This window comes from Lepidochelys kempii, chromosome 7 (genome assembly GCF_965140285.1).
Source record: "Lepidochelys kempii isolate rLepKem1 chromosome 7, rLepKem1.hap1, whole genome shotgun sequence".
NCBI lineage: Eukaryota > Metazoa > Chordata > Testudines > Cheloniidae > Lepidochelys > Lepidochelys kempii.
The window spans coordinates 51514888-51529644 of NC_136386.1; the positions used below are offsets into that span (position 1 = coordinate 51514888).

The 14757-nt window shown below is 46.7% G+C and overlaps 1 protein-coding gene across 11 annotated transcripts in view; it reads left to right on the forward strand.

The window, feature by feature from the left end:
- The window catches only part of IP6K1 (inositol hexakisphosphate kinase 1), a 124718-nt gene extending 111702 nt beyond the window's left edge, over positions 1-13016 (forward strand). For 9 of the 11 annotated variants that reach the window (XM_078853758.1, XM_073352689.2, XM_073352686.2 and 6 more), the window contains one exon: positions 6332-13016. In XM_078853758.1, coding sequence (XP_078709884.1) covers positions 7764-9434 — 1671 coding nt within the window. In that variant the 5' untranslated portion in view covers positions 6332-7763 and the 3' untranslated portion in view covers positions 9435-13016. The remainder of the gene's footprint in view (positions 1-6331) is intronic. The other 2 variants (XM_073352687.2, XM_073352684.2) reach the window with 1 other exon arrangement.
- Positions 13017-14757: the final 1741 nt, after the last annotated feature.

A 14757-nucleotide genomic window follows, 5' to 3' on the forward strand; every position in this document is an offset into this window, starting at 1 on the left:
ACTATTCCTTCCCCAGTTTCCTCCTCTGCGCCCCCTCCTAAGACATGTTTCTCTGTGCTCCCTAGGAAGCGTTCTATCCCTTGTTCAGCTGAAAAACTCTGCCAGCTAACAACTGGGACAGTTTCCTTAATCACTGACAATGACAACATGTCTCCTGCCCCTGCACCTGAAGGCATGTTGCCTTCTGCTGGAAAGGAGCTAGGCTTAGCCCCTCCCATACTTGGAAGCACACTGCTTCCCTATGTTACATAGTCACAGGAATCCTCACCCACCTCAGTGGTTTTTGAGTTTCCCTGCCCCTTCTCTGGGACACATTTCTCTGTGCTCCTTAGAGCTGATTTTATCACTGGTTCAGCTGCGACCCGCTGGCAGCTAACAACTTGGACAGTTCTCTCCCTGGCAGGCATTACAGCCCCATCCCTTCCTGATGTGGTGTTGCCTCCAGCTGCAGTGCAGGAGTTGGTCTCAACTCCTTTAGATTTATTAGGAACTGGGGAAACTTTTGGGATGGGGGAGCCTATACAGGAAGGATGGGCTCCACCTAAACCAAAGTGGATCCAGACTTCTGGCACTTAACATTAGAAAGGTTGCAAAGCAGTTTTTAAACTAAGAGATGGGGGAAAGTCGATTGCTGCAGAGGCACACGTGGATTGAACAGAGACTTCTCTTAGAGGAGAGTCTATTGATAGAGATTCTCTAGATTTTAGTCAGGAGGAGAGGATGGTAGAGGATAAAGTATGGGCCAGATCAGACGAGAAACATGCACATAAAGAATCTGACACATCAGAAAAGGGCAGACAAATAAATAGTGACAAGTTTTTAAAGTGCTTGTACACAAGTGCTAGAAATCTAAATAATAAGATGGGTGGACTAGAGTGCCTCCTGTTAAAGGAAGATATTGATATAATAGGCATCACAGAAACCTGGTGGAGTGAGGACAATCAATGGGACACAATCATTCCGGGGTAGAAAATATATTGGAAGGACAGAACAGGTCATGGGGGGGGGGTGGCACTATATGTGAAAGAAAATGTAGAATCAAATGAAATAAAAATCTTAAATGAATCCACATGTTCCACAGAATTTCTATGGATAGTAATTCCATGCTCTAATAAGAATATAACAGTAGGGATCTATTATCGACTACCTGACCAGGACAGTGATAGTGATGATGAAATGCTAAGGGAGATTAGAGAGGCTATCAAAATTAAGAACTCAATAATAGTGGGGGATTTCAATTATCCCCATATTGACTGGGTACATGTCACCTCAGGACGAAATGCAGAGACAAAATTTCTCGATACTTTAAATGACTGCTTCTTGGAGCAGCTGGTACAGGAACCCACAAGGAGAGGGGCAACTCTCGATCTACTCCTGAGTGGAGCGCAGGATCTGGTCCAAGAGGTGACTATAACAGGACCGCTTGGAAATAGTGACCATAATATAATAACATTTAACATTCCTGTGGTGGGAAGAACACCTCAACAGCCCAACACTGTGGCATTTAATTCCAGAAAGCAGAACTATGCAAAAATGAGGAGGTTAGTTAAACAGAAATAAAAAGGTGAAATCCCTGCAAACTGCATGGACACTTTTCAAAGACACCATAATAGAGGATCAACTTAAATGTATACCCCAAATTAAAAAACACAGTAAAAGAACTAAAAAAGAGCCACCGTGGCTTAACAACCATGTAAAAGAAGCAGTGAGAGATAAAAAGGCATCTTTTAAAAAGTGGAAGTCAAATCCTAGTGAGGTAAATAGAAAGGAGCATAAACACTGCCAAATTAAATGTAAAAATGTAATAAGAAAAGCCAAAAAGGAATTTGAAGAACAGCTAGCCAAAAACTCAAAAGATAATAACAAAATGTTTTTTAAGTACATCAGAAGCAGGAAGCCCGCTAAACAACCAGTGGGGCCCCTGGACGATCGAGATACAAAAGGAGCACTTAAAGACAGGGCTTTGGAGCAGAGCCCGCAGAGCAGCTCCAGAGCAGTGGAGCTGCAGGTTTTTGCCTGGAGCTGGAGCAGAGCTGGAGCACAGCTCCAAAGCCCTGCTTAAAGATGATAAAGTCATCGCAGAAAAACTAAATGAATTCTTTGCTTCAGTCTTCATGGCTGAGGATGTTAGGGAGATTCCCAAACCTGAGCTGTCTTTTGTAAGTGACAAATCTGAGGAATTGTCACAGATTGAAGTGTCACTAGAGGAGGTTTTGGAATTAATTGAGAAACTTAACAGTAACAAGTCACTGGAACCAGGTCGCATTCACCCAAGAGTTCTGAAAGAACTCAAATGTGAAATTGTGAAACTATTAACTTTGGTTTGTAACCTGTCCTTTAAATCAGCTACTGTGCCCAATGCCTGGAAGGTAGCTAGTGTAATGCCAATATTTAAGAAGGGCTCTAGAGGTGATCCTGGCACTTACAGACTGGTAAGTCTAACATCAGTACTGGGCAAATCAGTTGAAACAATAGTAAAGAATAAAATTGTCAGACACGTAGAAGAACGCAAATTGTTGCACAAAAGTCAACATGGTTTCTGTAAAGGGAGATCATGTCTTACTAATCTATTAGAGTTCTTTGAGGGGTCAACAAACATGTGGACAAGGCGGATCCAGTGGACATAGTATACTTAGATTTCCAGAAAGCCTTTGACAAGGTCCCTCACCAAAGGCTCTTATGTAAATTAAGTTGTCACGGGATAAGAGGGAAGATCCTTTCATGGATTGATAACTGATTAAAAGACAGGAAACAAAGGGTAGGAATAAATGGTAAATTTTCAGAATGGAGAGAGGTAACTAGTGGTGTTCCCCAAGGATCAGTCCTAGGACCAATCCTATTCAACTTATTAATAAATGATCTGGAGAAAGGGGTAAACAGTGAGGTGGCAAAGTTGCAGATGATACTAAACTGCTCAAGATAGTTAAGACCAAAGCCGACTGTGAAGAACTTCAAAAAGATCTCACAAAACTAAGTGACTGGGCAACAAAATGGCAAATGACATTTAATGTGGATAAATGTAAAGTAATGCACATTGGAAAAAATAACCCCAACTATACATAGAATCATAGAATCATAGAACAGCAGGGTTGGAAGGGACCCCAGAAGGTCATCTAGTCCAACCCCCTGCTCGAAGCAGGACCAATTCCCAGTTAAATCATCCCAGCCAGGGCTTTGTCAAGCCTGACCTTAAAAACCTCTAAGGAAGGAGATTCTACCACCTCCCTAGGTAACGCATTCCAGTGTTTCACCACCCTCTTAGTGAAAAAGTTTTTCCTAATATCCAACCTAAACCTCCCCCACTGCAACTTGAGACCATTACTCCTCGTTCTGTCATCTGCTACCATTGAGAACAGTCTAGAGCCATCCTCTTTGGAACCCCCTTTCAGGTAGTTGAAAGCAGCTATCAAATCCCCCCTCATTCTTCTCTTCTGCAGGCTAAACAATCCCAGCTCCCTCAGCCTCTCCTCATAACTCATGTGTTCCAATCCCCTAATCATTTTTGTTGCCCTTCGCTGGACTCTCTCCAATTTATCCACATCCTTCTTGAAGTGTGGGGCCCAAAACTGGACACAGTACTCCAGATGAGGCCTCACCAATGTCGAATAGAGGGGAATGATCACGTCCCTCGATCTGCTCGCTATGCCCCTACTTATACATCCCAAAATGCCATTGGCCTTCTTGGCAACAAGGGCACACTGCTGACTCATATCCAGCTTCTCGTCCACTGTCACCCCTAGGTCCTTTTCCGCAGAACTGCTGCCTAGCCATTTGGTCCCTAGTCTGTAGCTGTGCATTGGGTTCTTCCGTCCTAAGTGCAGGACCCTGCACTTATCCTTATTGAACCTCATCAGATTTCTTTTGGCCCAATCCTCCAATTTGTCTAGGTCCTTCTGTATCCTATCCCTCCCCTCCAGCGTATCTACCACTCCTCCCAGTTTAGTATCAAATATGATACATACAATATGATGGGGGCTAATTTAGCTACAACTAATCAGGAGAAAGATCTTGGAGTCATCACGGATAGTTCTCTGAAGACGTCCATGTAGTGTGCAGCGGCAGCCAAAAAAGCAAACAGGATGTTAGGAATCATTAAAAAAGGGATAGAGAATAAGATGGAGAATATCTTATTTCCCTTATATAAATCCATGGTACGCCCACACCTTGAATACTGCATACAGATGTAGTCCCCTCATCTCAAAAAAGATATACTGGCATTAGAAAAAAGAAAAGGAGTACTTGTGGCACCTTAGAGACTAACCAATTTATTTGAGCATGAGCTTTCGTGAGCTACAGCTCACTTCATCGGATGCATACCGTGGAAACTGCAGAAGACATTATATACACACAGAGACCATGAAACAATACCTCCTCCCACCCCACTGTCCTGCTGGTAATAGCTTATCTAAAGTGATCATCAAGTTGGGCCATTTCCAGCACAAATCCAGGTTTTCTCACCCTCCGCCCCCCTCCCCCCCCCACACAAACTCACTCTCCTGCTGGTAATAGCCCATCCAAAGTGACCACTCTCTTCACAATGTGTATGATAATCGAGGTGGGCCATTTCCTGCACAAATCCAGGTTCTCTCACCCCCTCACCCCCCTCCAAAAACCACACACACAAACTCACTCTCCTGCTGGTAATAGCTTATCCAAAGTGACCACTCTCCCTACAAAAAGAAAAGGAGTACTTGTGGCACCTTAGAGACTAACCAATTTATTTGAGCATCAGCTTTCATGAGCTACAGCTCACTTCATCGGATGCATACCGTGGAAACTGCAGCAGACTTTATATATACACAGAGAATATGAAACAATACCTCCTCCCATCCCACTGTCCTGCTGGTAATAGCTTATCTAAAGTGTTCATCAGGTGGGCCATTTCCAGCACAAATCCAGGTTTTCTCACCCTCCACCCCCCCCCACAAATTCCCTACAATGTGCATGGTAATCAAGGTGGGCCATTTCCAGCACAAATCCAGGTTTTCTCACCCCCCCACCCCCATACACACACAAACTCACTCTCCTGCTGGTAATAGCTCATCCAAAGTGACCACTCTCCCTACAATGTGCATGGTAATCAAGGTGGGCCATTTCCAGCATAAATCCAGGCTTTCTCACCCCCTCCCCCCCCCCCCCCCGGAAACACACACACACAAACTCACTCTCCTGCTGGTAATAGCTCATCCAAACTGACCACTCTCCAAGTTTAAATCCAAGTTTAACCAGAATGCCGGGGGGGGGGGGGGGGTTACGAAAAAACAAGGGGAAATAGGCTACCTTGCATAATGACTTAGCCACTCCCAGTCTCTATTTAAGCCTAAATTAATAGTATGCAATTTGCAAATGAATTCCAATTCAGCAGTTTCTCGCTGGAGTCTGGATTTGAAGTTTTTTTGTTGTAAGATAGCGACCTTCATGTCTGTGATTGCGTGACCAGAGAGATTGAAGTGTTCTCCGACTGGTTTATGAATATTATAATTCTTGACATCTGATTTGTGTCCATTTATTCTTTTATGTAGAGACTGTCCAGTTTGACCAATGTAAATGGCAGAGGGGCATTGCTGGCACATGATGGCATATATCACATTGGTAGATGTGCAGGTGAACGAGCCTCTGATAGTGTGGCTGATGTTATTAGGCCCTGTGATGGTGTCCCCTGAATAGATATGTGGGCACAGTTGGCAAACGGGGGGGTTTCTGTGTTGAGGACAGCAGAACTAACATGAGCTGTTGGTTGTCTGCTTCCTCCTAGCACAGGGCATTTATTCCTCAGGTAATCAGTGGAATTACATTGATAGCACCTTTTGGGCTCTTCTGCTTCTACAGAAGATTTGGGATGGAAGTTAACAGTAGAGGGATGTTTTTAGGTAAGAAAATGTTTAGGCTCCTGTTGGGAACACTGGGGCATGGCCACTAGGTAACTCGAGGGGATGGAAGACCACGAGTGTCGATGAAGCCCCCTTGCACTAGGCCCCGGTGTCCTTGGCCCCCCCACCCCCGCCTGGAGGCACTCGCAGCAGCTCTGCGTACTAGGCCCAAGTGTCCTTGGCCCCCCCCGCCTGGAGGCACACACAGCAGTTATGCTGAGAATCTGCAACAGTATGTTGCAGAGTCAGACTGCCTGAAACTAGCAGCTTTATGTATAGTTTAACAAATGATACAGAGAATCAGGGAACTAGCTGGGAACTGGATTGGCTGGCTATATGGATACTTGGGGCAGCTTGCTATTGGACAAGTATGCTGGAAAAAAGGATGTATAAAAGCCTGTGTAACTTCCTGCTCTGTTGTGCAGGATTTGAGATTTTATTCTCCCTGTACCTTTTTGCAGCTGCAAATAAACTTTTCTGCTTCTCCACCCCGTTGTGATTATTGGGTGCAGCACACCGGGTAACGAACCAACTCAAGCTGTTGTTCAGCCTCTCGGCACTGGGTGCCGGCAACAGCTTTTGGCGTCCCTGGGTGGGCGACAAGGCTGCAATTTAGCCTTGCCCGGACCCCTCCTGGAGGTCGAGGATTGTGGCGAGAACCGATGCCCAGCGCACACCGGTGAGTTCATCGGGGGCCTCGGAGGAGACGCGATTTGATCGACCCCAGAGGGCACAACGGTGCAATGCACTCATATAGTGGAGAAGCTGTTGTGGACGGCGGTGAAGAACCGGTCCCTTAGACATGGGGGAGGAGCAGCTGCAGGCCACGGTGAAGAACCGGTCCCTTGGATAAGGTAGGAACCTTTTAAAATCCGGATTGTATGCTCTGTTGGAACCTGGGGACGCCCAGAGTTACCCTGTAGGTATGGGACAGGGACAGAGCTCAGAGGTTAGGGCACGGTGTACGCCCCTAGAGTGCATTCTAGCAAACTGGAAGGTATTTGGTGCGGATCCGATGACTAAGAGCCAATTAAAACGATTCTGTACAGTTGACTGGCCTCAATATCAGCTAGAGGACCAGGAATGGTGGCCACCAGGAGGGTCAATTAATTACAACACGATCCTTCAGTTACTCCTGTTCTGTCAGAGAACAAGGAAATAGAATGAACATATGTATGCGCATTTGTTTCTGACTTTATATACTCGACCAGATATTTTACAGCGCTGTAATCTGACTCCGACTGGTTCGGTAGTAGCTAATGTTAGTCCCCAGACCCCCACCCCCACTGTAATGGCAGAGCCGGTGTCCCCTTCGGCCCCCACACTCCCACCGTATAAGGGTAGGATGCCTCGGGTTACAGAGATTGCCCCCTCGGTGGGACTCTATCCTTTGCTTACCGAGACTGTTGTGGCTTGCCCAGGGGCAGACGGACGTCAGGCTACCACTATGCAAGTTTACACCCATGTGCCATTCAATCCAATAGACTTAGCAGCTTTTAAAACACAGGCTGGGGAATTCTCAACGAACGCAAGCAGGTTTATTTCAGTCTTTGAGGGGTGCCTCAGTAGTCACAAGCCGATTGAGACGACTGTAATATCCTCCTGAGAACCCTGTTGTCTGAGGTGGAGAGGGATCAGGTTACAGCTAAGGCAAGGGGAGCATCAGCGTTCAAGCGAAAAAAAAAGAAAGGAATCTATCTGTCAAGTTCCTCTCCAAATAATTGTAAGCGGCTCAGGGCATTTCTGGGTATGGCAGGCTTTTGCAGGATATGGATCCCAGAGTTTGGACTGTAGGCTAAACCCCTGTACGACTGTGTAAAAGGAGCAGATCATGACCCCTTCTATTGAACCCCAGAGGCTGATAGGGCATTTAAAATCCTGAAAAGAAAATTAATGGAAGCCCCAGCTCTGGACCTGCAGGATCTCTCTAAGCCGTTTCAGTTGTATGTACATGAACGAAGGGGGGTGGTCCTAGGAGTGCTTACACAGCTGTTAGGAGCATGGAGACATCCCGTGGCTTATTTTTCTAAGCAATTGGATCAGGTTGCAAAGGGTCGGCCGGCATGTTTACGGGCGGTCGCAGCTACTGCCCTATTGCTTGAGGAAGCGGAGAAGCTAACATTGGGAGGGGTTATGCAAATCTATACTCCCCACATGGTCCGAGCCTTATTGGATGCAAAGGGAGGGCTTTGGCTCACCCAGGCTCGGATTGCTCGGTACCAGGCTAAGCTGTTAGAGAACTCTGAAGTCACCCTACAGCCTTGCCCCTCCCTTAACCCAGCCACTCTCTTGCCAGAAACAGAGGAACAGAAACATGACTGTTTAGAGATCATAGATGTCCAGTACTCCAGCCGTCCGGATTTAAAGGATGTACCCCTCCCAAATGCAGATTATGAGTGGTACACTGATGGTAGCAGTACTGTAATAGATGGGCAAAGGAGGGTGGGTTATGCTGTTGTGACCCTCCATGACACTGTGGAAGCTGAAGGTTTGCCTGCTGGGACCTCTGCCCAGCTTGCTGAACTAATAGCCCTGACCCGTGCACTTGAACTGTCAAAAGGAAAGCGGGTCAACATTTTTACTGATTCAACGTATGCTTTTGGTGTGCTGCATGCTCATGCTGGCCTATGGAAGCAAAGGGGAATGCTGACAGCCCAAGGCTCCCCAGTCAAGTACGGGCCCCAAATCTTCCGGCTCCTAGAAGCCGTACAACTCCCCTCGGAAGTGGCGGTGGTACATTGTAAAGCCCATCAAAGGGAGGATCAAGATGTGGCCAGAGGTAACGCCCGGGCAGATAGAGAGGCTAAGCATGCTGCCACCCTGCCATCCCCTCAGACTGAGAATGCCCATATGCATGCCCTTATCCCATCAGTAGGGGAACTTCCAACCCCTCAGTACTCTGGGGAGGAGAGACAGCTAACTAACAAACTCGGTCTCCGGGAAAAGGAGGGATGGCTCCATTCCCCAGAAGGGAAGGTCCTCTTACCAAAGGGCCTAATCCGGCCAGTGCTGCAGAAACTACATCAAACCACTCATGCTGGCAGGGAAGCACTTATCCAGCTAATGGGAAAATACTTTATCACTTCCGGACTCCGACCCCTGGCTGCCCAGGTACAAGCAGACTGCTTAGTCTGCCAAAAGAATAACCCCCGACCGGGACATCCTGTGCCACCAGCTGCCCTAGAACCCACTCCGGGCCCTGGACAAGTGTGGCAAATAGACTTTACTAAGTTTCCCCGGACCCAAGGGTTCAAATATCTCCTTGTCATAGTGGATCGGTTCAGCGGATGGCCAGAAGCCTTCCCATGCCGTAACTGCACTGCCAGAACAGTGGCCCTCAAGTTTGTTAAGGAGATCATTCCTCGCTTTGGACTCCCCCTGTGGATGGAATCTGACAACGGGACACACTTCACATCAAAAATCATTCAAAGCATCTCACATGCCTTACAGATCCCCTGGAAACTCCATACGCCCTGGAGACCGCAAGCCAGTGGGGTAGTGGAGCGTACCAATCAGATCCTTAAACGGCATCTCTCAAAAGTGTGCCAAGAAGCCTCACTGTGATGGCCTGATGCTTTGCCCCTCGTCCTACTCCGTATCCGCGTTCTCCCAAAGGGTAGATTAGGGCTCAGTCCCTTTGAAATTATGTTTGGAAGGGCATGGCCTATGAATGGCACCCCGGTTCTGTCAGGGGAATGGGAGTTGGGTAATGGTTTTTTGTCACAGTGTATGTGTTCCCTGTCTGCTGTTCTCTTGTCTCTTCACAGGTATACCAAGGATTCCCAGCCTGTCCCCTTGGACTCTCCCGTTCACTCCTTACAGCCCGGCGACTCTGTGCTTGTTCGTACCTGGAAAGATGAGCCTCTCCAGGAAAAGTGGAAAGGACCCTATACCGTCCTGCTGATCTCCCATACAGCGGCAAAGATCGAGGGACACAAGAACTGGATCCATCACTCTCGTCTGAAGGCAGTAACCGCCCCCTCGTCAGCAGGACAGTGGACCATCCAACCTGCTGACTCCTCATCTAGTGACGATCTCGGGCTAAAGCTACTGTTTAAAAGACACAAATAGCGGGCACCTTAATGCTAAAATGGGCCCACCCAGGTACTGGAGACCCTGGGTTGGGAAGACTCTGGTCATAATTAATTGGGTAACATTGTTATTCTCTGTATTGGTATTTCCAAACTGTGCATATCGGGAGCATAACTCCTTTGTTTTGCTTGCGCACCATGTTGCTACTTTAACAAACCAGACTGATTGCTGGGTATGTGCTCCAACTCCACTATCCCCCAAAACGGGAATGCCCCTTGACATGCTGCCCTTGACCCTAGCAGAATTAGCCACCACCAAAGAGCAGGAAAGAACGGACTCACCGTTCTGGAATAAGACCTCTTTACAGCAGGCCACCTATCAGGACCAGGAGTATTCAGTTGCTGTACGCACTGAGGGAGTGCTATGTTTTACCCGAAACCAATCTGATCACTATGGGCATCCTGTGGGAAAGAGCTCCTGTGTTATTACACAGTGGGCTGATGGGTATTGGATAAAGACCAACAGGGGAGGCCAACAGTGTGGGTGTAATGGTTCCTCCCCTTTTAGGGAAACACTTACAAATAATCTTACCACAAAAAAGGGGTTTGGAAATGTAACTTGCTGTCCAGTTAATATCTCCAATGTAGCAAGCCAATGGTGGGTTTGTAGTGATCCCTATGGCGAGTGTAATTTGAACAGCACAATTAGAAACGCCCCCACTTGTACCCAATCAAAAAAATAAGATGCTCCCATAGAGGCATATAAATTGTTTAAAAAAGCAGCCAAAGCAGCCTTAAATATCCCAGGAATCCCCTTAAGAAACAGTCCTTACTGGGCCCTACAGGGTCACTATTTTGTATGTGGCCGAAAGGCTTACAAGGTGCTGCCAGCCAACTGGACAGGTAGCTGTTATATAGCTCATGGAGTTCCTCATCTTTCCATAACTGCCACACTGCCCAAAGGAAAGATTAGAAATGCCCGAGACACCTCTGTTGAGTCACGAGAAAAGACCCTGCGGCGACTGACTACGGCATTAGAGGGCAATATGAAGAATCCCCTCACAACCGAGAAGCTGGTAGGGTGCTCTGTACTGGGAATAGCACCACTGTTTACTGGGCCAGCCATGGCATGCATAGGCCGCTATACTGTAAGGCTGCAGATGGTACTTAAGAAGGTGGCCTTAAAGTTAAAAAACTCGGTTAGTAATTTAGGGTCAGCAGTAAAAACTTTAAATAAAGAGGTACAGCAGCTCAGGACGTTTTCCCTCCAAAACAGGCTGGCTTTGGACTATCTCTTGGCATCCCAAGGAGGGGTTTGTGCCCTCGTCGGGCCCCAATGTTGTGTATATGTAAATGATAGCAGTTATGAAATCTATAAAAGGGGGTACAGGCTGAAGCCCATGCCCGAGCCGGAGCACAGGTTGCCTATACTGCCCCAGAAAACGATTGGTTGCAAACCTTGTTTTCAGGCTGGGGTTTGTCGTCTTGGCTTGGTGGTTTATTTAGCCTGCTATTGAAAATTCTCTTTCCTGTATTGCTTGTATTACTGGTATTATGCTGTGCAGTATCATGTGTCAGGGCCCTTTTGCAAAAGTTAATAAGTCATTCTCTTCAGGGCTATCACAAAGTGCTTATGCAAAGTCATATTGTAAAGAAATCAGTAGCCCAAGTGAGAAAACTCAGAGCCAAGGCTGTTGAGTGTTCTCAAAGGGGGGAGTTGTTGGGAACACTGGGGCATGGCCACTAGGTAACTCGAGGGGATGGAAGACCACGAGTGTCGATGAAGCCCCCTTGCACTAGGCCCCGGTGTCCTTGGCCCCCCCACCCCTGCCTGGAGGCACTCGCAGCAGCTCTGCATACTAGGCCCAAGTGTCCTTGGCCCCTCCCGCCTGGAGGCACACACAGCAGTTATGCTGAGAATCTGCAACAGTATGTTGCAGAGTCAGACTGCCTGAAACTAGCAGCTTTATGTATAGTTTAACAAATGATACAGAGAATCAGGGAACTAGCTGGGAACTGGATTGGCTGGCTATATGGATACTTGGGGCAGCTTGCTATTGGACAAGTATGCTGGAAAAAAGGATGTATAAAAGCCTGTGTAACTTCCTGCTCTGTTGTGCAGGATTTGAGATTTTATTCTCCCTGTACCTTTTTGCAGCTGCAAATAAACTTTTCTGCTTCTCCACCCCGTTGTGATTATTGGGTGCAGCACACCGGGTAACGAACCAACTCAAGCTGTTGTTCAGCCTCTCGGCACTGGGTGCCAGCAACACTCCCAACCCCCTTCTCTCTTCCCAGGGGCAAAATGGGATCCTCCCTTCTCACCAGTTTTAAACCCCTCTTCTGTGGCCTGCTCTCAATAGATGCCTGAGTCTGTTCAAAGGCATCAGCTAAAAAAGCCATCTCATCCACAGTTTTTACATTTTTATCCCATAGACACTGCTTTACATCAGCCTTACACATGCTCAAGAAATGCTCTTGAGCAACAAGATCAAGCATTCCTTCAAAACTTGCCACCTCTTTACCCCTCACCCATTTTCCCAACAAATCTTTCATTGTTTACATATTCCTCATTACTCTTCCCAACAACCCTTTTAAGATTCCTAAATTTAATTCTATATGTTTTGGGGGTGTCACAAATATAAAGGGAAGGGTAACAACCTTCCTGCATACAGTATATAAAATCCCTCCTGGCCAGAGGCACAAAATCCTTTTACCTGTAAAGGGTTAAGAAGCTCAGGTAACCTGGCTGGCACCTGACCAAAAGGACCAATAAGGGGACAAGATACTTTCAAATCTGGGGTGGGGGTTTGGTCTGTCTGTTGTGTGTGCTTGCTGGACATAGATCAAGGAAACAAGCAATCCAACTCCATTAGAATTAGTAAGTACTAGCAAGCGAATGCGTTAGCTTATTTTTGTTTGGGTTTGTGATTTTCTCTGTGCTGAGAGGAAGGTGTATTCCTGGTTTTCTGTTTGTAACTTTAAAGTTTGGCCCAGAGGGAAATCCTCTGTGTTTTTGAATCTGATTGCCCTGTAAGATTATCTTCCATTCTAATTTTACAGAGGTGCTTCTTTTACCTTTTTTCTTTCTAATAAAGTTCTGCTTCTTTTAAAATCTGATTGGGGTTTTTTGTGTGTCTGTTCTCATCTTGTTCATTCTCAAGCCTCCCCAAGAAAGGGGATACGGGGGCTTTGATGGAAATTAGGGGGGAGTAGGAACTCCAAGTGGTCCTTTCCCTGAGTTTGTCTAAATTGCTTGGTGGTGGCAGTGTTACCTAATCCAAGGTACACGGGAGAATTTGTGCCTTGGGAAGTTTTTAACCTAAGCTGGTAGAAATAAGATTAGGGGGTCTTTCATGCGGGTCCCCACGTCTGTACCCTAGAGTTCAGAGTGGGGAGGGAACCCTGACAGGGGGTAATCTGAAAACTTTGCAAAACACTATCTTTAAATTTACAGGTTTCAGAGTAATAGCCGTGTTAGTCTGTATTCGCAAAAAGAAAAGGAGGGGACACCATCACAGGGCCTAATAACATCAGCCACACTATCAGAGGCTCGTATACCTGCACATCCACCAATGTGATATATGCCATCATGTGCCAGCAATGCCCCTCTGCCATGTACATTGGTCAAACTGGACAGTCTCTACGTAAAAGAATAAATGGACACAAATCAGATGTCAAGAATTATAACATTCATAAACCAGTCGGAGAACACTTCAATCTCTCTGGTCACGCAATCACAGACATGAAGGTCGCTATCTTAAAACAAAAAAACTTCAAATCCAGACTCCAGCGAGAAACTGCTGAATTGGAATTCATTTGCAAATTGCATACTATTAATTTAGGCTTAAATAGAGACTGGGAGTGGCTAAGTCATTATGCAAGGTAGCCTATTTCCCCTTGTTTTTTCCTACCCCCCCCCCAGATGTTCTGGTTTAACTTGGATTTAAACTTGGAGAGTGGTCAGTTTGGATGAGCTATTACCAGCAGGAGAGTGAGTTTGTGTGTGTATGGGGGTGGGGGGGATGTGAGAACCTGGATTTGTGCTGGAAATGGCCCACCTTAATTATGCACATTGTAGGGAGAGTGGTCACTTTGGATGAGCTATTACCAGCAGGATAGTGAGTTTGTGTGTGTGGTTTTTGGAGGGGGGTGAGAGAACCTGGATTTGTGCAGGAAATGGCCCAACTTTATTATCATGCACATTGTGTAAAGAGTTGTCACTTTGGATGGGCTATCACTAGCAGGAGAGTGAATTTGTGTGGGGGGGGTGGAGGGTGAGAAAACCTGGATTTGTGCTGGAAATGGCCCACCTGATGATCACTTTAGATAAGCTATTACCAGCTGGACAATGGGGTGGGAGGAGGTATTTTTTCATATTCTCTGTGTATATATAAAGTCTGCTGCAGTTTCCACGGCATGCATCTGATGAAGTGAGCTGTAGCTCACGAAAGCTCATGCTCAAATAAATTGGTTAGTCTCTAAGGTGCCACAAGTACTCCTTTTCTTTTTAAATTTACAGTAGTCTAAAGCAGTGGTTCTCAAAGCTAGTCCGCCACTTGTTCAGGGAAAGCCCCTGGCGGGCCGGGCCGGTTTGTTTACCTGCTCTGTCTGTGGGTTTGGCCGCTCATGGCTCCCACTGGGGAAGCAGCTCAGGCCGAGAGGGTCGGCCAAACCTGCGGACAAGTCAGGTAAACAAACTGACTCGGCCTGCCAGGGGCTTTCCCTGAACAAGCGGTGGACTGGCTTTGAGAACCATTGGTCTAAAGCATCTCCAATCGGTATTCCATTGAATATATTTTGAGCTTTACCAGTTAATTCTGCAATCAGGGTAGGAACTCTCTTATTACCAGGGA